Raw genomic sequence first — 22,994 nt, forward strand, 5'->3', positions numbered from 1 at the left:
GACAGGAAAAATGACAACACTGGATTAGAAACAGTTGGGTTAGGTTAAGCTGTTTATTTTTTGACAGTTTTGCCAATTTTGACAGTAGCATGACAACCCCGCTTTAGATTACGTTGAAATGGTTTTCTTTTAAATGTTTTGACAGGAAAAATGACAACATTGTATTAGAAACAGTTGGGTTAGGTTAAGCTGTTTATTTTTTGACAGTTTTGCCAATTTTGACAGTAACATGACAACACCGCTTTAGATTACGTCGAAATGGTTTTCTTTTAAATATTTTGACAGGAAAAATGACAACACTGGATTAGAACCAGTTGGGTTAGGTTAAGCTGTTTATTTTTTGACAGTTTTGCCAATTTTGACAGTAACATGACAACACCGCTTTAGATTACGTCGAAATGGTTTTCTTTTAAATATTTTGACAGGAAAAATGACAACACTGGATTAGAACCAGTTGGGTTAGGTTAAGCTGTTTATTTTTTGACAGTTTTGCCAATTTTGACAGTAACATGACAACACTGTTTTAGATTACGTCGAAATGGTTTTCTTTTAAATATTTTGACAGGAAAAATGACAACACTGGATTAGAAACAGTTGGGTTAGGTTAAGCTGTTTATTTTTTGACAGTTTTGCCAATTTTGACAGTAGCATGACAACCCCGCTTTAGATTACGTTGAAATGGTTTTCTTTTAAATGTTTTGACAGGAAAAATGACAACATTGTATTAGAAACAGTTGGGTTAGGTTAAGCTGTTTATTTTTTGACAGTTTTGCCAATTTTGACAGTAACATGACAACACCGCTTTAGATTACGTCGAAATGGTTTTCTTTTAAATATTTTGACAGGAAAAATGACAACACTGGATTAGAACCAGTTGGGTTAGGTTAAGCTGTTTATTTTTTGACAGTTTTGCCAATTTTGACAGTAACATGACAACACCGCTTTAGATTACGTCGAAATGGTTTTCTTTTAAATATTTTGACAGGAAAAATGACAACACTGGATTAGAACCAGTTGGGTTAGGTTAAGCTGTTTATTTTTTGACAGTTTTGCCAATTTTGACAGTAACATGACAACACTGTTTTAGATTACGTCGAAATGGTTTTCTTTTAAATATTTTGACAGTTTTGACAGGAAAAATGACAACACTGTATTCGATTTTAGGTTAAAATGTTTTTTCAATAGTTAAGTTAGGTTGAGCTGTTTATTTTTTGACAGTTTTGCCAATTTTGACAGCAACATGACAACACTGCTTTAGATTACGTTGAAATGGTTTTGTTTTAAATATTTTGACAGTTTTGACAGGAAAAATGACAACACTGCTTTAGATTACGTCGAAATGGTTTTCTTTTAAATATTTTGACAGTTTTGACAGGAAAAATGACAACACTGGATTAGAAACAGTTGGGTTAGGTTAAGCTGTTTATTTTTTGACAGTTTTGCCAATTTTGACAGTAACATGACAACACCGCTTTAGATTACGTCGAAATGGTTTTCTTTTAAATATTTTGACAGGAAAAATGACAACACTGGATTAGAAACAGTTGGGTTAGGTTAAGCTGTTTATTTTTTGACAGTTTTGCCAATTTTGACAGTAGCATGACAACCCCGCTTTAGATTACGTTGAAATGGTTTTCTTTTAAATGTTTTGACAGGAAAAATGACAACATTGTATTAGAAACAGTTGGGTTAGGTTAAGCTGTTTATTTTTTGACAGTTTTGCCAATTTTGACAGTAACATGACAACACCGCTTTAGATTACGTCGAAATGGTTTTCTTTTAAATATTTTGACAGGAAAAATGACAACACTGGATTAGAAACAGTTGGGTTAGGTTAAGCTGTTTATTTTTTGACAGTTTTGCCAATTTTGACAGTAGCATGACAACCCCGCTTTAGATTACGTTGAAATGGTTTTCTTTTAAATGTTTTGACAGGAAAAATGACAACATTGTATTAGAAACAGTTGGGTTAGGTTAAGCTGTTTATTTTTTGACAGTTTTGCCAATTTTGACAGCAACATGACAACACTGCTTTAGATTACGTCGAAATAGTTTTCTTTTAAATATTTTGACAGTTTTGACAGGAAAAATGACAACACTGTATTAGATTTTAGGTTAAAATGTTTTTTCAATAGTTAAGTTAGGTTGAGCTGTTTATTTTTTGACAGTTTTGCTAATTTTGACAGCAACATGACAACACTGCTTTAGATTACGTCGAAATGGTTTTCTTTTAAATATTTTGACAGTTTTGACAGGAAAAATGACAACACTGGATTAGAAACAGTTGGGTTAGGTTAATCTGTTTATTTTTTGACAGTTTTGCCAATTTTGACAGTAACATGACAACACCGCTTTAGGCTATGTTGAAATGGTTTTCTTTTAAATATTTTGACAATTTTGACAGGAAAAATGACAACACTGTATTCGATTTTAGGTTAAAATGTTTTTTCAATAGTTAAGTTAGGTTGAGCTGTTTTATTTTTTGACAGTTTTGCCAATTTTGACAGTAACATGACAACACCGCTTTAGATTACGTTGAAATGGTTTTCTTTTAAATGTTTTGACAGGAAAAATGACAACACTGGATTAGAAACAGTTGGGTTAGGTTAAGCTGTTTATTTTTTGACAGTTTTGCCAATTTTGACAGCAACATGACAACACTGCTTTAGATTAAGTTAAACGTGATACTTATAGGTATAAATGTAACGTTGCCAAACCGACAATTTTCGTATTTTTTTCCAGGAATCGGCCGTGTTTTGTTTCGGCAATTTGAGCCGGAAGGGTGAGCCGGGCGTCATCGAGCGCCAATCAAAATTACGCGATTTGGGCGTGGTCAATATTCTGCAACAATTGATGGGCACCGCGGACACCATTTTGTTTAATCGGTGAGTTTTGGTTTTTTTTTGTCGCTTTCCCTTGTTTTTTTACCATTTTTGCTTGTTTCAGGGTAAAAGCCACGCTTTCCAACTTTACCGATCTTTAATTTAATTTGTCGTTTTGTTTTCCAATGTAAATACGATTTTACTGTAAAAGTTACTATTTGTAAGTTACTCGCAATTTCTTCAAAAAGCGCAAAGCATATTATCAGTGGTTAATTATACAAAAAAAATTAGTTTTTCTCAAAAAAAAGCTATTGTAGGGAACTACAGCTGCACTCTTGTGGTATATTTCTAGAAATATTTGTATCTAAATACATCCGCTTTTCAGATATTGGAATTTTTGTTTCATTAGAAAATTCAAAATGGTGGCCTTCTACTAGGAATTATCTTTAAACAGAGGTGCAACATGGATTTTTGACAGATAATTCAAAATGGCGTCTTTAGACGTCATTTTGTTGGTTTTCTCTTATATCTACTAGGAATTACCTTTAAAAAGAGTTGCAACATGGATTTTTGACAGATAATTCAAAATGGAGGCCTTAGACGCCATTTTGTTGGTTCTTCCTTAAATCTACTAGGAATTACCTTTAAAAAGAGGTGCAACATGGAATTCTGTATGTAAAAATAAATAATCTCATTCGACTAATTTAGGTTCGGTAAGTTCATTACAACTGTCGATTTGACGTTAACTGTCACCGGTTGGAAGGAAATCCAAGATGGCGACCCAAAATGTCAAAAAAACTGCACCATTGCGTCTTTATTAGAGAACAGTAAATAAATCAACTTGTAAGTTTAAACTGTTTTTTTTTCTTTATTTAAGGTTTGTTAAACAAAGTTACATTATAAAAATAAACAGAACAAATTAATACTGAAGATTAACATTTTTATGGAATTCACGTAAAAAAGGAATTTTTTTTTGTATAATATGTTATAAACAATATACTTTTTTCTTTGGTATTATGGACTAAATTACCTAACAATTAATTACATTTCGAGTTTACACTTAACTAAGTAAAGAGAGAGAGAGCTATTAGTACATCAATGAGCAAGACAAAGACGGAAGTTTTTTTAGGTGGTCACGCACAAATCCAGCAGACTGCGCCAGAAACAGTTTGACTGGAAAGTCAAGCCTATTTTTAATGGGACATTCTGTATATTTTACTCAGAGCTACACGGTGACCCAAAATATTGTTTTATACAAAAATCGATTCAGTTTCTGAGATATTTAGCGCGCAAGTGACAGACCAACTCTGTCAAGTGACGCACGTCAATTTAAAGCATTCTCTCTCTCTCTCTCACTCACTCTTTTTACCATTAATGGACTTTTCTACAGCAACTTTAATATTTATTTATTATATTTATACAGTGTGTCCAGAATAATCGTGGAATCCTTAAAAAAATTACAATTAGAAAACGTCATTTCTGTTTTTCAGATATTTTCAAAAAACAAAATTTTTCAATTTAATTTTTTCTTTGTCTAGCCCAACTGTCATTTCAAATTTTGACAGTTTCAGCTGCAGAACTTGACACTTTTGACAAGTAGAATGTCAGTTTGACCTTGAAACTTGTTTGTTTACATTCTGCCACTTTTCACTTGAAACTTTGACACTTTCAGTCAGAGAATGACAGTTCTGACAGGTGAAATGACAGAATATGACACTTTTCTAACTGAATTTTAACATTTGACTTTTAAAATGTAACTGTTTCAGTGTCAAAATGACAGTTATTTTTTTTTAATTTTCCAATTTTCATATGAAATTTTGACACTTTCAGTTAGAAAATGACAGTTCTGACAGATTATGATACTTTCTAACTGAATTTTGATGATTAACCTTTGTTTAACCTTTTTGTCTTTTTTTTATTTTCTCTTAAAATTTTGACACTTTCAGTCAGAGAATGACAGTTCTGACAAGTGGAATGACAGAATATGACACTTTTCTACCTAAATTTTAACATTTGACCTTTAAAATGTGCAGTGTCAATGACAATTTTGTTTTTTTTTTATTTATCAACTTTCACTTTATTTTTTGACACTTTCAATCAGAAATTGACAGTTCACTTAAAATGTTTGGCACTTTTACTCAGAGAATGACAGTTCTGACAAGTGGAATGACAGAATATGACACTTTGTTTACTGAATTTTGACGTTTAACCTTGAAAAATTGCAGTTTTATTGTCAAAATAATAGTTTTGTCTTTGTTTTATTTTCACTTAAAATAAATATATAATAAAATAAAATTTTGGCACTTTTAGTCAAAAATTGACAGTTCTGACAAGTGGAATGACAGATTTTGACACTTTACTACCTGAATTGTGACATTTTACCTTGTTTCAATGGCAAAATTACGTTTTTGTATTGCCCAAAGGTCACTTTGAAATTCGACAGTTTTTGGCGTGAAAATGACAGTTGTGACACTTGGCATCCTGACTTTTGACATTTGACGTATCAAACGTTTTCTAAATGTCATTTTATCAAAGCCACGATTACGCAACATTTCCGCCATTAAACCAAATCTATTTTAAATAATCTGAAAGTTATTATAGTTTAATATTATACACAGTGTTTAGGTAAAATAGTGGTATATACAGGAAGAAACAAAAAAAATTAATAGCGCGATAACTTTCTAATAACAGAAAAAAAAAAGAAAATTCTTAAATTGATTGGAACAGCACACCCTGTATAATAATTCGCTTAAAAGCGTATTTTTCGCATTAAATCAATAATAATTAATAATAGAATCACTTGTGTGTGTGTGTGTGTATTAAAATATGGCTGCGGTTTACCTGATGATGGCCTAAATCATAAAAACGTCGTTGTGATGCTGTAACAAAAAGTGGGTGAACATGTTGATTGGTCCGATGGCGGCCAATGACATTGACACAAGCTCGGACCAGATCAGATTCGGACCGAAAACGACCGCCAGATTTTGCGCGTTCATTTTGTTTAAATCGGAACGTTCCATAACCTAAAAATATGGAAAAAAACGAGCTTATTTGGCGAGTAACGAAAAAAGTATAAAGAATGAAAGTTGTAGGGAATTTCATCCTCTACAAGATTGTATTCAAGTGATTTTGCCCTTAAGAGCCTCCTTAAGAAGTTACAAAGCTACAAAGTGACGGGATGCAACATAAACTCCATTTTGACGGAGCTACAACAAAGTGTAGAAAATAAATGTTGTTGGAAATGCAAATGTTTCCAACGTTGCCACATTAACATTTTTCCAAAATTTGCCCGTGAACGAGCCATAATCGGCAACGTTGCCAAACTAACATTTTTGACCAAATGTTTATTGAATTATTAATAATTTAGTAAACTGACATTACTCGTAAATTAAAAACAAATCCAAAATCCAACGTTGCCAAGTTGCCATTATTTCAATTTTCAAAAAATTTTAGCAACGTTGCCAAAGTTAACCGTTTTCCCTAATTTGTTGCCAAATTGTAATTTTTTTCTTAATTTAAGCCTGAACTGTTGCAATGTCGCCAAATTGTCTATTTACCTAAAATTAATCAGAAATTATCACTAATTATTACATTTTTGCAAGCAACAGTCACATGACACTGCAAATATAGCTTTTTAATCAGGAAAATGAAAAAACAAAATGGCGGCCCGTTTTCTTGTTCTCATCACCTTAATCAAAACCTTGACAGATGTCAAAAAAATGACAATTGTCAGTTTCGGATAGACCTGTCAACTGTATGTCAAATTTGTTTATGCGACTTTGACGTATCTGGCACTGACAATTCAAAATGACTGTTTATGACAAACTGTCTAAATTTGACGGTTGCCACTTTGACACTTTGTAACTCGGTTATTTTGACAGTTACAGGGTGGTTCACTATACCAAATTGTAGGCCTTGAAATGCTCTTTTGATCACCCTGTATAGTGTTTTTAGTGAAAATGTCAAAATTGAGTTATTTAAGCATAAATACAGAGTGGACTGAATTTGACAGTTACCACTTTAACACCCTGTAACTCGGTTATTTTGACAGTTACAGGGTGGTTCAATATACCAATTTGTAGGCCTTGAAATGCTCTTTTGATCACCCTGTATAGTGACAATAGTGAAAATGTCAAAATTGAGTTATTTAAGCATAAATACAGAGTGGACTGAATTTGACAGTTACCACTTTAACACCCTATAACTCGGTTATTTTGACAGTTACAGGGTGGTTCACTATACCAAATTGTAAGCCTTGAAATGCTCTTTTGATCACCCTGTATAGTGTTTTTAGTGAAAATGTCAAAATTGAGTTATTTAAGCATAAATACAGAGTAGACTGAATTTGACAGTTGCCACTTTAACACCCTGTAACTCGGTTCATTTGACAGTTACAGGGTGGTTCAATACATCAATTTGTAGGCCTTGAAATGCTCTTTTGATCACCCTGTACAGTGTTTTTAGTGAAAATGTCAAAACTGAGTTATTTAAGCACAAATACAGAGTGGACTGAATTTGACAGTTACCACTTTAACACCCTGTAACTCGGTTATTTTGACAGTTACAGGGTGGTTCACTATACCAAATTGTAAGCCTTGAAATGCTCTTTTGATCACCCTGTACAGTGTTTTTAGTGAAAATGTCAAAACTGAGTTATTTAAGCACAAATACAGAGTGGACTGAATTTGACAGTTACCACTTTAACACCCTGTAACTCGGTTATTTTGACAGTTACAGGGTGGTTCACTATACCAAATTGTAGGCCTTGAAATGCTCTTTTGATCACTCTGTATAGTGACAATAGCGAAAATGTCAAAATTGAGTTATTTAAGCACAAATACAGAGTGGACTGAATTTGACAGTTGCCACTTTAACAGCCTGTAACTCGGTTATTTTGACAGTTACAGGGTGGTTCACTATACCAAATTGTAGGCCTTGAAATGCTCTTTTGATCACTCTGTATAGTGACAATAGCGAAAATGTCAAAATTGAGTTATTTAAGCACAAATACAGAGTGGACTGAATTTGACAGTTGCCACTTTAACAGCCTGTAACTCGGTTATTTTGACAGTTACAGGGTGGTTCACTATACCAAATTGTAGGCCTTGAAATGCTCTTTTGATCACTCTGTATAGTGACAATAGCGAAAATGTCAAAATTGAGTTATTTAAGCACAAATACAGAGTGGACTGAATTTGACAGTTGCCACTTTAACAGCCTGTAACTCGGTTATTTTGACAGTTACAGGGTGGTTCAATATACCAATTTGTAGGCCTTGAAATGCTCTTTTGATCACCCTGTATAGTGTTTTTAGTGAAAATGTCAAAACTGAGTTATTTAAGCACAAATACAGAGTGGACTGAATTTGACAGTTACCACTTTAACACCCTGTAACTCGGTTATTTTGACAGTTACAGGGTGGTTCACTATACCAAATTGTAGGCCTTGAAATGCTCTTTTGATCACCCTGTATAGTGTTTTTAGTGAAAATGTCAAAACTGAGTTATTTAAGCACAAATACAGAGTGGACTGAATTTGACAGTTACCACTTTAACACCCTGTAACTCGGTTATTTTGACAGTTACAGGGTGGTTCACTATACCAAATTGTAGGCCTTGAAATGCTCTTTTGATCACCCTGTATAGTGTTTTTAGTGAAAATGTCAAAACTGAGTTATTTAAGCACAAATACAGAGTGGACTGAATTTGACAGTTGCCACTTTAACAGCCTGTAACTCGGTTATTTTGACAGTTACAGGGTGGTTCACTATACCAAATTGTAGGCCTTGAAATGCTCTTTTGATCACTCTGTATAGTGACAATAGTGAAAATGTCAAAATTGAGTTATTTAAGCATAAATACAGAGTGGACTGAATTTGACAGTTGCCACTTTAACAGCCTGTAACTCGGTTATTTTGAGAGTTACAGGGTGGTTCACTATACCAAATTGTAGGCCTTGAAATGCTCTTTTGACCACCTTGTATAGTGACAATAGTGAAAATGTCAAAATTGAGTTATTTAAGCACAAATACAGAGTGGACTGAATTTGACAGTTACCACTTTGACACTCTGTAACTCGGTTATTTTGACAGTTACAGGGTGGTTCACTATACCAAATTGTAGGCCTTGAAATGCTCTTTTGATCACCCTGTATAGTGTTTTTAGTGAAAATGTCAAAACTGAGCTATTTAAGCACAAATACAGAGTGGACTGAATTTGACAGTTGCCACTTTAACAGCCTGTAACTCGGTTATTTTGACAGTTACAGGGTGGTTCACTATACCAAATTGTAGGCCTTGAAATGCTCTTTTGATCACTCTGTATAGTGACAATAGTGAAAATGTCAAAATTGAGTTATTTAAGTATAAATACAGAGTGGACTGAATTTGACAGTTACCACTTTAACACCCTGTAACTCGGTTATTTTGACAGTTACAGGGTGGTTCAATATACCAAATTGTAGGCCTTGAAATGCTCTTTTGATCACTCTGTATAGTGACAATAGTGAAAATGTCAAAATTGAGTTATTTAAGTATAAATACAGAGTGGACTGAATTTGACAGTTACCACTTTAACACCCTGTACCTCGGTTCATTTGACAGTTACAGGGTGGTTCACTATACCAAATTGTAGGCCTTGAAATGCTCTTTTGACCACCCTGTATAGTGACAATAGCGAAAATGTCAAAATTGAGTTATTTAAGTATAAATACAGAGTGGACTGAATTTGACAGTTGCCACTTTAACAGCCTGTAACTCGGTTATTTTGACAGTTACAGGGTGGTTCAATATACCAAATTGTAGGCCTTGAAATGCTCTTTTGATCACTCTGTATAGTGACAATAGTGAAAATGTCAAAATTGAGTTATTTAAGCATAATTACAGAGTGGACTGAATTTGACAGTTGCCACTTTAACACCCTGTAACTCGGTTATTTTGACAGTTACAGGGTGGTTCACTATACCAAATTGTAGGCCTTGAAATGCTCTTTTGATCACCCTGTATAGTGTTTTTAGTGAAAATGTCAAAATTGAGATATTTAAGCATAAATACAGAGTGGACTGAATTTGACAGTTGCCACTTTAACACCCTGTAACTCGGTTATTTTGACAGTTACAGGGTGGTTCACTATACCAAATTGTAGGCCTTGAAATGCTCTTTTGACCACCCTGTATAGTGACAATAGTGAAAATGTCAAAATTGAGTTATTTAAGCATAATTACAGAGTGGACTGAATTTGACAGTTGCCACTTTAACACCCTGTAACTCGGTTATTTTGACAGTTACAGGGTGGTTCACTATACCAAATTGTAGGCCTTGAAATGCTCTTTTGATCACCGTGTATACTGTTTTAGTAAAAATGTCAAAACTGAGTTATTTAAGCACAAATACAGAGTGGACTGAATTTGACAGTTGCCACTTTAACAGCCTGTAACTCGGTTATTTTGACAGTTACAGGGTGGTCCACTATACCAAATTGTAGGCCTTGAAATGCTCTTTTGATGACCCTGTATAGTGTTAAGAAAAATCAACTCACCCTAGACAAAAATCCCACAATGTACTTGAGTATTTTGTAGTTGTCTTCCGGTAACTTTTCCATCACCAAAATGGACACGTTGCGCAGCTGTTCGTCTTTGCTCCAACCTGAACGACATTGACATTTATGTCAAAAAAACAAAAGAAAAACTCACTTTGAAAGTGCATAATTTCATCGTAGAGGGCGTAGGTCAACAATGGCTCCTTCAATTCTCTGAGAAACTTTTTCAGCAACACCGCAGCCTCGTGAGGATCGTCGAACTGCAAAATTTGCCCCAAATTGGCCGCGTCCTTCAGCGTTCTCACTTTGCTCGCGTTCGCCGATCTTCGGAAGATTCCTTCCGTTTCCAGTGCTGCAAGAACGCAAAAAAATGGTTTTTTTTACCGAAAAAATCGGGTTTGTGTGAGAGCCACTGCGAAACGGACATCACCACTGGATTCCCCGTCCTCGATTTAGTAGAAAACCAGTACAAACTTGATTTTTTACGAAAAAAACAAAATGGCAGCGTTAACCGACATTTTAAGTTTCCGCCATTTTGAATTTAGATACGATGGTCGTGTTTGTACTCGTTTTCGACTAATTTGGGGACGGGGAATCCATTCCAACTGTCATTTTTGGTGTATCTGTCACCCAAGTCGAGAAACTTCATTTAAGCAAAGTTTCTCTTTTAAAAACTCGGTTTGTTTTAAAGCTACGCAAAAATAAAGGTAACCATTGAATTCCCCGTCTTCGATTTAGTAGAAAACCAGTACAAACTTGATTTTTTACAAAAAAAACAAAATGGCAGCGTTAGCCGACATTTTAACTTTCCGCCATTTTGAATTTAGATACGATGGTCGTGTTTGTACTCGTTTTCGACTAATTTGGGGACGGGGAATCCATTCCAACTGTCATTTTTGGTGTATCTGTCACTCAAGTCGAGAAACGTCATTTAAGCAAAGTTTCTCCTTTAAAAACTCGGTTTGTTTTAAAGCTACGCAAAAATAAAGGTAACCATTGAATTCCCCGTCTTCGATTTAGTAGAAAACCAGTACAAACTTGATTTTTTACGAAAAAAACAAAATGGCAGCGTTAACCGACATTTTAAGTTTCCGCCATTTTGAATTTAGATACGATGGTCGTGTTTGTACTCGTTTTCGACTAATTTGGGGACGGGGAATCCATTCCAACTGTCATTTTTGGTGTATCTGTCACTCAAGTCGAGAAACGTCATTTAAGCAAAGTTTCTCCTTTAAAAACTCGTTTTGTTATAAAGCTACGCAAAAATAAAGGTAACCATTGAATTCCCCGTCTTCGATTTAGTAGAAAACCAGTACAAACTCGGTTTTTTACGAAAAAAACAAAATGGCAGCGTTAGCCGACATTTTAACTTTCCGCCATTTTGAATTTAAATACGATGGTCGTGTTTGTACTCATTTTCGACTAATTTGGGGACGGGGAATCCATTCCAACTGTCATTTTTGGTGTATCTGTCACCCAAGTCGAGAAACGTCATTTAAGCAAAGTTTCTCCTTTAAAAACTCGGTTTGTTATAAAGCTACGCAAAAATAAAGGTAACCATTGGATTCCCCGTCTTCGATTTAGTAGAAAACCAGTACAAACTCGGTTTTTTACGAAAAAAACAAAATGGCAGCGTTAACCGACATTTTAACTTTCCGCCATTTTGAATTTAGATACGATGGTCGTGTTTGTACTCGTTTTCGACTAATTTGGGGACGGGGAATCCATTCCAACTGTCATTTTTGGTGTATCTGTCACTCAAGTCGAGAAACGTCATTTAAGCAAAGTTTCTCCTTTAAAAACTCGGTTTGTTATAAAGCTACGCAAAAATAAAGGTAACCATTAAATTCCCCGTCTTCGATTTAGTAGAAAACCAGTACAAACTTGATTTTTTACGAAAAAAACAAAATGGCAGCGTTAACCGACATTTTAAGTTTCCGCCATTTTGAATTTAGATACGATGGGCGTGTTTGTACTCATTTTCGACTAATTTGGGGACGGGGAATCCATTCCAACTGTCATTTTTGGTGTATCTGTCACCCAAGTCGAGAAACGTCATTTAAGCAAAGTTTCTCCTTTAAAAACTCGGTTTGTTATAAAGCTACGCAAAAATAAAGGTAACCATTAAATTCCCCGTCTTCGATTTAGTAGAAAACCAGTACAAACTTGATTTTTTACAAAAAAAACAAAATGGCAGCGTTAGCCGACATTTTAAGTTTCCGCCATTTTGAATTTAGATACGATGGGCGTGTTTGTACTCATTTTCGACTAATTTGGGGACGGGGAATCCATTCCAACTGTCATTTTTGCTGTATCTGTCACTCAAGTCGAGAAACGTCATTTAAGCAAAGTTTCTCCTTTAAAAACTCGGTTTGTTTTAAAGCTACGCAAAAATAAAGGTAACCATTGGATTCCCCGTCTTCGATTTAGTAGAAAACCAGTACAAACTTGATTTTTTACGAAAAAAACAAAATGGCAGCGTTAACCGACATTTTAACTTTCCGCCATTTTGAATTTAGATACGATGGTCGTGTTTGTACTCGTTTTCGACTAATTTGACAACGGGGAATCCATTCCAACTGTCATTTTTGGTGTATCTGTCACCCAAGTCGAGAAACGTCATTTAAGAAAAGTTTCTCTTTTAAAAACTCGGTTTGTTTTAAAGCTACGCAAAAATAAAGGTAACCATTGGATTCCCCGTCTTCGATTTAGTAGAAAACCAGTACAAACTTGATTTTTTACGAAAAAAACAAAATGGCAGCGTTAACCGACATTTTAACTTTCCGCCATTTTGAATTTAGATACGATGGTCGTGTTTGTACTCATTTTCGACTAATTTGGGGACGGGGAATCCATTCCAACTGTCATTTTTGGTGTATCTGTCACTCAAGTCGAGAAACGTCATTTAAGCAAAGTTTCTCCTTTAAAAAACTGGGTTTGTGTGAGAGCGACTGCGAAACGGACGTCACCACTGGATTCCCCGTCTTCGATTTAGTAGAAAACCAGTACAAACTTGATTTTTTCGAAAAAAAAACAAAATGGCAGCGTTAACCGACATTTTAACTTTCCGCCATTTTGAATTTAGATACGATGGTCGTGTTTGTACTCGTTTTCGACTAATTTAGGGACGAGGAATCCATTCCAACTGTCATTTTTGGTGTATCTGTCACCCAAGTCGAGAAACTTCATTTAAGCAAAGTTTCTCTTTTAAAAACTCGGTTTGTTTTAAAGCTACGCAAAAATAAAGGTAACCATTGAATTCCCCGTCTTCGATTTAGTAGAAAACCAGTACAAACTCGGTTTTTTACGAAAAAAACAAAATGGCAGCGTTAACCGACATTTTAACTTTCCGCCATTTTGAATTTAGATACGATGGTCGTGTTTGTACTCGTTTTCGACTAATTTAGGGACGGGGAATCCATTCCAACTGTCATTTTTGCTGTATCTGTCAACCAAGTCGAGAAACGTCATTTAAGCAAAGTTTCTCTTTTAAAAACTCGGTTTGTTTTAAAGCTACGCAAAAATAAAGGTAACCATTGGATTCCCCGTCTTCGATTTAGTAGAAAACCAGTACAAACTTGATTTTTTCGAAAAAAAAAACAAAATGGCAGCGTTAACCGACATTTTAAGTTTCCGCCATTTTGAATTTAGATACGGTGGTCGTGTTTGTACTCGTTTTCGACTAATTTAGGGACGAGGAATCCATTCCAACTGTCATTTTTGGTGTATCTGTCACCCAAGTCGAGAAACGTCATTTAAGCAAAGTTTCTCCTTTAAAAACTCGGTTTGTTTTAAAGCTACGCAAAAATAAAGGTAACCATTGGATTCCCCGTCTTCGATTTAGTAGAAAACCAGTACAAACTTGATTTTTTACGAAAAAAACAAAATGGCAGCGTTAGCCGACATTTTAAGTTTCCGCCATTTTGAATTTAGATACGGTGGTCGTGTTTGTACTCATTTTCGACTAATTTAGGGACGAGGAATCCATTCCAACTGTCATTTTTGGTGTATCTGTCACCCAAGTCGAGAAACGTCATTTAAGAAAAGTTTCTCCTTTAAAAAACTGGGTTTGTGTTAAAGCTACGCAAAAATAAAGGTAACCATTGAATTCCCCGTCTTCGATTTAGTAGAAAACCAGTACAAACTCGGTTGTTTCGAAAAAAAAAACAAAATGGCAGCGTTAACCGACATTTTAACTTTCCGCCATTTTGAATTTAGATACGATGGTCGTGTTTGTACTCGTTTTCGACTAATTTGGGGACGGGGAATCCATTCCAACTGTCATTTTTGGTGTATCTGTCACCCAAGTCGAGAAACGTCATTTAAGCAAAGTTTCTCCTTTAAAAAACTGGGTTTGTGTTAAAGCTACGCAAAAATAAAGGTAACCATTGGATTCCCCGTCTTCGATTTAGTAGAAAACCATTACAAACTCGGTTTTTTACGAAAAAAACAAAATGGCAGCGTTAACCGACATTTTAACTTTCCGCCATTTTGAATTTAGATACGATGGTCGTGTTTGTACTCGTTTTCGACTAATTTGGGGACGGGGAATCCATTCCAACTGTCATTTTTGGTGTATCTGTCACTCAAGTCGAGAAACGTCATTTAAGCAAAGTTTCTCCTTTAAAAACTCGGTTTGTTTTAAAGCTACGCAAAAATAAAGGTAACCATTGAATTCCCCGTCTTCGATTTAGTAGAAAACCAGTACAAACTTGATTTTTTACGAAAAAAACAAAATGGCAGCGTTAACCGACATTTTAACTTTCCGCCATTTTGAATTTAGATACGATGGTCGTGTTTGTACTCATTTTCGACTAATTTGGGGACGGGGAATCCATTCCAACTGTCATTTTTGGTGTATCTGTCACCCAAGTCGAGAAACGTCATTTAAGCAAAGTTTCTCCTTTAAAAACTCGGTTTGTTATAAAGCTACGCAAAAATAAAGGTAACCATTAAATTCCCCGTCTTCGATTTAGTAGAAAACCAGTACAAACTTGATTTTTTACAAAAAAAACAAAATGGCAGCGTTAGCCGACATTTTAAGTTTCCGCCATTTTGAATTTAGATACGATGGGCGTGTTTGTACTCATTTTCGACTAATTTGGGGACGGGGAATCCATTCCAACTGTCATTTTTGCTGTATCTGTCACTCAAGTCGAGAAACGTCATTTAAGCAAAGTTTCTCCTTTAAAAACTCGGTTTGTTTTAAAGCTACGCAAAAATAAAGGTAACCATTGGATTCCCCGTCTTCGATTTAGTAGAAAACCAGTACAAACTTGATTTTTTACGAAAAAAACAAAATGGCAGCGTTAACCGACATTTTAACTTTCCGCCATTTTGAATTTAGATACGATGGTCGTGTTTGTACTCATTTTCGACTAATTTAGGGACGAGGAATCCATTCCAACTGTCATTTTTGGTGTATCTGTCACTCAAGTCGAGAAACGTCATTTAAGCAAAGTTTCTCCTTTAAAAAACTGGGTTTGTGTGAGAGCGACTGCGAAACGGACGTCACCACTGGATTCCCCGTCTTCGATTTAGTAGAAAACCAGTACAAACTTGATTTTTTCGAAAAAAAAACAAAATGGCAGCGTTAACCGACATTTTAACTTTCCGCCATTTTGAATTTAGATACGATGGTCGTGTTTGTACTCGTTTTCGACTAATTTGGGGACGGGGAATCCATTCCAACTGTCATTTTTGGTGTATCTGTCACCCAAGTCGAGAAACTTCATTTAAGCAAAGTTTCTCTTTTAAAAACTCGGTTTGTTTTAAAGCTACGCAAAAATAAAGGTAACCATTGGATTCCCCGTCTTCGATTTAGTAGAAAACCAGTACAAACTTGATTTTTTACGAAAAAAACAAAATGGCAGCGTTAACCGACATTTTAACTTTCCGCCATTTTGAATTTAGATACGATGGTCGTGTTTGTACTCATTTTCGACTAATTTAGGGACGAGGAATCCATTCCAACTGTCATTTTTGGTGTATCTGTCACTCAAGTCGAGAAACGTCATTTAAGCAAAGTTTCTCCTTTAAAAAACTGGGTTTGTGTGAGAGCGACTGCGAAACGGACGTCACCACTGGATTCCCCGTCTTCGATTTAGTAGAAAACCAGTACAAACTTGATTTTTTCGAAAAAAAAAACAAAATGGCAGCGTTAACCGACATTTTAACTTTCCGCCATTTTGAATTTAGATACGATGGTCGTGTTTGTACTCGTTTTCGACTAATTTGGGGACGGGGAATCCATTCCAACTGTCATTTTTGGTGTATCTGTCACTCAAGTCGAGAAACGTCATTTAAGCAAAGTTTCTCTTTTAAAAACTCGGTTTGTTTTAAAGCTACGCAAAAATAAAGGTAACCATTGAATTCCCCGTCTTCGATTTAGTAGAAAACCAGTACAAACTTGATTTTTTACGAAAAAAAACAAAATGGCAGCGTTAACCGACATTTTAACTTTCCGCCATTTTGAATTTAGATACGATGGTCGTGTTTGTACTCGTTTTCGACTAATTTAGGGACGAGGAATCCATTCCAACTGTCATTTTTGGTGTATCTGTCACCCAAGTCGAGAAACGTCATTTAAGCAAAGTTTCTCCTTTAAAAAACTGGGTTTGTGTGAGAGCGACTGCGAAACGGATGTCACCACTGGATTCCCCGTCTTCGATTTAGTAGAAAACCAGTACAAACTTGATTTTTTACGAAAAAAAACAAAATGGCAGCGTTAACCGACATTTTAACTTTCCGCCATTTTGAATTTAGATACGATGGGCGTGTTTGTACTCATTTTCGACTAATTTGGGGACGGGGAATCCATTCCAACTGTCATTTTTGCTGTATCTGTCACTCAAGTCGAGAAACGTCATTTAAGCAAAGTTTCTCCTTTAAAAACTCGGTTTGTTTTAAAGCTACGCAAAAATAAAGGTAACCATTGGATTCCCCGTCTTCGATTTAGTAGAAAACCAGTACAAACTTGATTTTTTACGAAAAAAACAAAATGGCAGCGTTAACCGACATTTTAACTTTCCGCCATTTTGAATTTAGATACGATGGTCGTGTTTGTACTCATTTTCGACTAATTTAGGGACGAGGAATCCATTCCAACTGTCATTTTTGGTGTATCTGTCACTCAAGTCGAGAAACGTCATTTAAGCAAAGTTTCTCCTTTAAAAAACTGGGTTTGTGTGAGAGCGACTGCGAAACGGACGTCACCACTGGATTCCCCGTCTTCGATTTAGTAGAAAACCAGTACAAACTTGATTTTTTCGAAAAAAAAACAAAATGGCAGCGTTAACCGACATTTTAACTTTCCGCCATTTTGAATTTAGATACGATGGTCGTGTTTGTACTCGTTTTCGACTAATTTGGGGACGGGGAATCCATTCCAACTGTCATTTTTGGTGTATCTGTCACTCAAGTCGAGAAACGTCATTTAAGCAAAGTTTCTCTTTTAAAAACTCGGTTTGTTTTAAAGCTACGCAAAAATAAAGGTAACCATTGAATTCCCCGTCTTCGATTTAGTAGAAAACCAGTACAAACTTGATTTTTTACGAAAAAAAACAAAATGGCAGCGTTAACCGACATTTTAACTTTCCGCCATTTTGAATTTAGATACGATGGTCGTGTTTGTACTCGTTTTCGACTAATTTAGGGACGAGGAATCCATTCCAACTGTCATTTTTGGTGTATCTGTCACCCAAGTCGAGAAACTTCATTTAAGCAAAGTTTCTCTTTTAAAAACTCGGTTTGTTTTAAAGCTACGCAAAAATAAAGGTAACCATTGAATTCCCCGTCTTCGATTTAGTAGAAAACCAGTACAAACTCGGTTTTTTACGAAAAAAACAAAATGGCAGCGTTAACCGACATTTTAACTTTCCGCCATTTTGAATTTAGATACGATGGTCGTGTTTGTACTCGTTTTCGACTAATTTAGGGACGAGGAATCCATTCCAACTGTCATTTTTGGTGTATCTGTCACCCAAGTCGAGAAACTTCATTTAAGCAAAGTTTCTCTTTTAAAAACTCGGTTTGTTTTAAAGCTACGCAAAAATAAAGGTAACCATTGAATTCCCCGTCTTCGATTTAGTAGAAAACCAGTACAAACTCGGTTTTTTACGAAAAAAACAAAATGGCAGCGTTAACCGACATTTTAACTTTCCGCCATTTTGAATTTAGATACGATGGTCGTGTTTGTACTCATTTTCGACTAATTTGGGGACGGGGAATCCATTCCAACTGTCATTTTTGGTGTATCTGTCACCCAAGTCGAGAAACGTCATTTAAGAAAAGTTTCTCCTTTAAAAACTTGTTTTGTTTTAAAGCTACGCAAAAATAAAGGTAACCATTGGATTCCCCGTCTTCGATTTAGTAGAAAACCAGTACAAACTTGATTTTTTACGAAAAAAACAAAATGGCAGCGTTAACCGACATTTTAACTTTCCGCCATTTTGAATTTAGATACGATGGTCGTGTTTGTACTCGTTTTCGACTAATTTGACAACGGGGAATCCATTCCAACTGTCATTTTTGGTGTATCTGTCACCCAAGTCGAGAAACGTCATTTAAGAAAAGTTTCTCTTTTAAAAACTCGGTTTGTTTTAAAGCTACGCAAAAATAAAGGTAACCATTGGATTCCCCGTCTTCGATTTAGTAGAAAACCAGTACAAACTTGATTTTTTACGAAAAAAACAAAATGGCAGCGTTAACCGACATTTTAACTTTCCGCCATTTTGAATTTAGATACGATGGTCGTGTTTGTACTCATTTTCGACTAATTTGGGGACGGGGAATCCATTCCAACTGTCATTTTTGGTGTATCTGTCACTCAAGTCGAGAAACGTCATTTAAGCAAAGTTTCTCCTTTAAAAAACTGGGTTTGTGTGAGAGCGACTGCGAAACGGACGTCACCACTGGATTCCCCGTCTTCGATTTAGTAGAAAACCAGTACAAACTTGATTTTTTCGAAAAAAAAAACAAAATGGCAGCGTTAACCGACATTTTAACTTTCCGCCATTTTGAATTTAGATACGATGGTCGTGTTTGTACTCGTTTTCGACTAATTTAGGGACGAGGAATCCATTCCAACTGTCATTTTTGGTGTATCTGTCACCCAAGTCGAGAAACTTCATTTAAGCAAAGTTTCTCTTTTAAAAACTCGGTTTGTTTTAAAGCTACGCAAAAATAAAGGTAACCATTGAATTCCCCGTCTTCGATTTAGTAGAAAACCAGTACAAACTCGGTTTTTTACGAAAAAAACAAAATGGCAGCGTTAACCGACATTTTAACTTTCCGCCATTTTGAATTTAGATACGATGGTCGTGTTTGTACTCGTTTTCGACTAATTTGGGGACGGGGAATCCATTCCAACTGTCATTTTTGCTGTATCTGTCAACCAAGTCGAGAAACGTCATTTAAGCAAAGTTTCTCTTTTAAAAACTCGGTTTGTTTTAAAGCTACGCAAAAATAAAGGTAACCATTGAATTCCCCGTCTTCGATTTAGTAGAAAACCAGTACAAACTTGATTTTTTCGAAAAAAAAAACAAAATGGCAGCGTTAACCGACATTTTAAGTTTCCGCCATTTTGAATTTAGATACGGTGGTCGTGTTTGTACTCGTTTTCGACTAATTTAGGGACGAGGAATCCATTCCAACTGTCATTTTTGGTGTATCTGTCACCCAAGTCGAGAAACGTCATTTAAGCAAAGTTTCTCCTTTAAAAACTCGGTTTGTTTTAAAGCTACGCAAAAATAAAGGTAACCATTGGATTCCCCGTCTTCGATTTAGTAGAAAACCAGTACAAACTTGATTTTTTACGAAAAAAACAAAATGGCAGCGTTAGCCGACATTTTAAGTTTCCGCCATTTTGAATTTAGATACGGTGGTCGTGTTTGTACTCATTTTCGACTAATTTAGGGACGAGGAATCCATTCCAACTGTCATTTTTGGTGTATCTGTCACCCAAGTCGAGAAACGTCATTTAAGAAAAGTTTCTCCTTTAAAAAACTGGGTTTGTGTTAAAGCTACGCAAAAATAAAGGTAACCATTGAATTCCCCGTCTTCGATTTAGTAGAAAACCAGTACAAACTCGGTTGTTTCGAAAAAAAAAACAAAATGGCAGCGTTAACCGACATTTTAACTTTCCGCCATTTTGAATTTAGATACGATGGTCGTGTTTGTACTCGTTTTCGACTAATTTGGGGACGGGGAATCCATTCCAACTGTCATTTTTGGTGTATCTGTCACCCAAGTCGAGAAACGTCATTTAAGCAAAGTTTCTCCTTTAAAAAACTGGGTTTGTGTTAAAGCTACGCAAAAATAAAGGTAACCATTGGATTCCCCGTCTTCGATTTAGTAGAAAACCATTACAAACTCGGTTTTTTACGAAAAAAACAAAATGGCAGCGTTAACCGACATTTTAACTTTCCGCCATTTTGAATTTAGATACGATGGTCGTGTTTGTACTCGTTTTCGACTAATTTGGGGACGGGGAATCCATTCCAACTGTCATTTTTGGTGTATCTGTCACTCAAGTCGAGAAACGTCATTTAAGCAAAGTTTCTCCTTTAAAAACTCGGTTTGTTTTAAAGCTACGCAAAAATAAAGGTAACCATTGAATTCCCCGTCTTCGATTTAGTAGAAAACCAGTACAAACTTGATTTTTTACGAAAAAAACAAAATGGCAGCGTTAACCGACATTTTAACTTTCCGCCATTTTGAATTTAGATACGATGGTCGTGTTTGTACTCATTTTCGACTAATTTGGGGACGGGGAATCCATTCCAACTGTCATTTTTGGTGTATCTGTCACCCAAGTCGAGAAACGTCATTTAAGCAAAGTTTCTCCTTTAAAAAACTGGGTTTGTGTTAAAGCTACGCAAAAATAAAGGTAACCATTGGATTCCCCGTCTTCGATTTAGTAGAAAACCATTACAAACTCGGTTTTTTACGAAAAAAACAAAATGGCAGCGTTAACCGACATTTTAACTTTCCGCCATTTTGAATTTAGATACGATGGTCGTGTTTGTACTCGTTTTCGACTAATTTGGGGACGGGGAATCCATTCCAACTGTCATTTTTGGTGTATCTGTCACTCAAGTCGAGAAACGTCATTTAAGCAAAGTTTCTCCTTTAAAAACTCGGTTTGTTTTAAAGCTACGCAAAAATAAAGGTAACCATTGAATTCCCCGTCTTCGATTTAGTAGAAAACCAGTACAAACTTGATTTTTTACGAAAAAAACAAAATGGCAGCGTTAACCGACATTTTAACTTTCCGCCATTTTGAATTTAGATACGATGGTCGTGTTTGTACTCATTTTCGACTAATTTGGGGACGGGGAATCCATTCCAACTGTCATTTTTGGTGTATCTGTCACCCAAGTCGAGAAACGTCATTTAAGCAAAGTTTCTCCTTTAAAAACTCGGTTTGTTATAAAGCTACGCAAAAATAAAGGTAACCATTAAATTCCCCGTCTTCGATTTAGTAGAAAACCAGTACAAACTTGATTTTTTACAAAAAAAACAAAATGGCAGCGTTAGCCGACATTTTAAGTTTCCGCCATTTTGAATTTAGATACGATGGGCGTGTTTGTACTCATTTTCGACTAATTTGGGGACGGGGAATCCATTCCAACTGTCATTTTTGCTGTATCTGTCACTCAAGTCGAGAAACGTCATTTAAGCAAAGTTTCTCCTTTAAAAACTCGGTTTGTTTTAAAGCTACGCAAAAATAAAGGTAACCATTGGATTCCCCGTCTTCGATTTAGTAGAAAACCAGTACAAACTTGATTTTTTACGAAAAAAACAAAATGGCAGCGTTAACCGACATTTTAACTTTCCGCCATTTTGAATTTAGATACGATGGTCGTGTTTGTACTCGTTTTCGACTAATTTGACAACGGGGAATCCATTCCAACTGTCATTTTTGGTGTATCTGTCACCCAAGTCGAGAAACGTCATTTAAGAAAAGTTTCTCTTTTAAAAACTCGGTTTGTTTTAAAGCTACGCAAAAATAAAGGTAACCATTGGATTCCCCGTCTTCGATTTAGTAGAAAACCAGTACAAACTTGATTTTTTACGAAAAAAACAAAATGGCAGCGTTAACCGACATTTTAACTTTCCGCCATTTTGAATTTAGATACGATGGTCGTGTTTGTACTCATTTTCGACTAATTTGGGGACGGGGAATCCATTCCAACTGTAATTTTTGGTGTATCTGTCACTCAAGTCGAGAAACGTCATTTAAGCAAAGTTTCTCCTTTAAAAAACTGGGTTTGTGTGAGAGCGACTGCGAAACGGACGTCACCACTGGATTCCCCGTCTTCGATTTAGTAGAAAACCAGTACAAACTTGATTTTTTCGAAAAAAAAACAAAATGGCAGCGTTAACCGACATTTTAACTTTCCGCCATTTTGAATTTAGATACGATGGTCGTGTTTGTACTCGTTTTCGACTAATTTAGGGACGAGGAATCCATTCCAACTGTCATTTTTGGTGTATCTGTCACCCAAGTCGAGAAACTTCATTTAAGCAAAGTTTCTCTTTTAAAAACTCGGTTTGTTTTAAAGCTACGCAAAAATAAAGGTAACCATTGGATTCCCCGTCTTCGATTTAGTAGAAAACCAGTACAAACTTGATT

At 35.6% G+C, this 22,994-nt stretch overlaps 2 protein-coding genes across 3 annotated transcripts in view; one reads left to right on the forward strand and one right to left on the reverse strand.

The window, feature by feature from the left end:
- Nucleotides 1-3,216, forward strand: part of LOC145737235 (armadillo repeat-containing protein 8-like) — a 48,089-nt gene extending 44,873 nt beyond the window's left edge. The window contains exons 13-14 of the mRNA XM_081991847.1: nt 2,743-2,885; nt 2,947-3,216. Of these exons, the coding sequence (XP_081847973.1) occupies nt 2,743-2,885; nt 2,947-2,983 (180 nt within the window). The 3' untranslated portion in view covers nt 2,984-3,216. The remainder of the gene's footprint in view (nt 1-2,742; nt 2,886-2,946) is intronic.
- A 447-nt stretch (nt 3,217-3,663) lies between these two features.
- The window catches only part of RhoGAP68F (Rho GTPase activating protein at 68F), a 65,870-nt gene continuing 46,539 nt past the window's right edge, over nt 3,664-22,994 (reverse strand). The window contains exons 8-11 of one of the 2 annotated variants that reach the window (XM_081991849.1): nt 10,512-10,709; nt 10,358-10,464; nt 5,664-5,845; nt 3,664-4,269 (exon numbers count right to left, since the gene is read on the reverse strand). In XM_081991849.1, coding sequence (XP_081847975.1) covers nt 5,675-5,845; nt 10,358-10,464; nt 10,512-10,709 — 476 coding nt within the window. In that variant the 3' untranslated portion in view covers nt 3,664-4,269; nt 5,664-5,674. Of the gene's footprint in view, nt 5,846-10,357; nt 10,465-10,511; nt 10,710-22,994 lie in introns of both variants that reach the window. The other variant, XM_081991848.1, reaches the window with a different exon arrangement.

This window comes from Ips typographus, linkage group LG13, assembly GCF_016097725.1.
Source record: "Ips typographus isolate SLU linkage group LG13, UJ_Ityp_2.0, whole genome shotgun sequence".
NCBI classification, from domain to species: domain Eukaryota; kingdom Metazoa; phylum Arthropoda; class Insecta; order Coleoptera; family Curculionidae; genus Ips; species Ips typographus.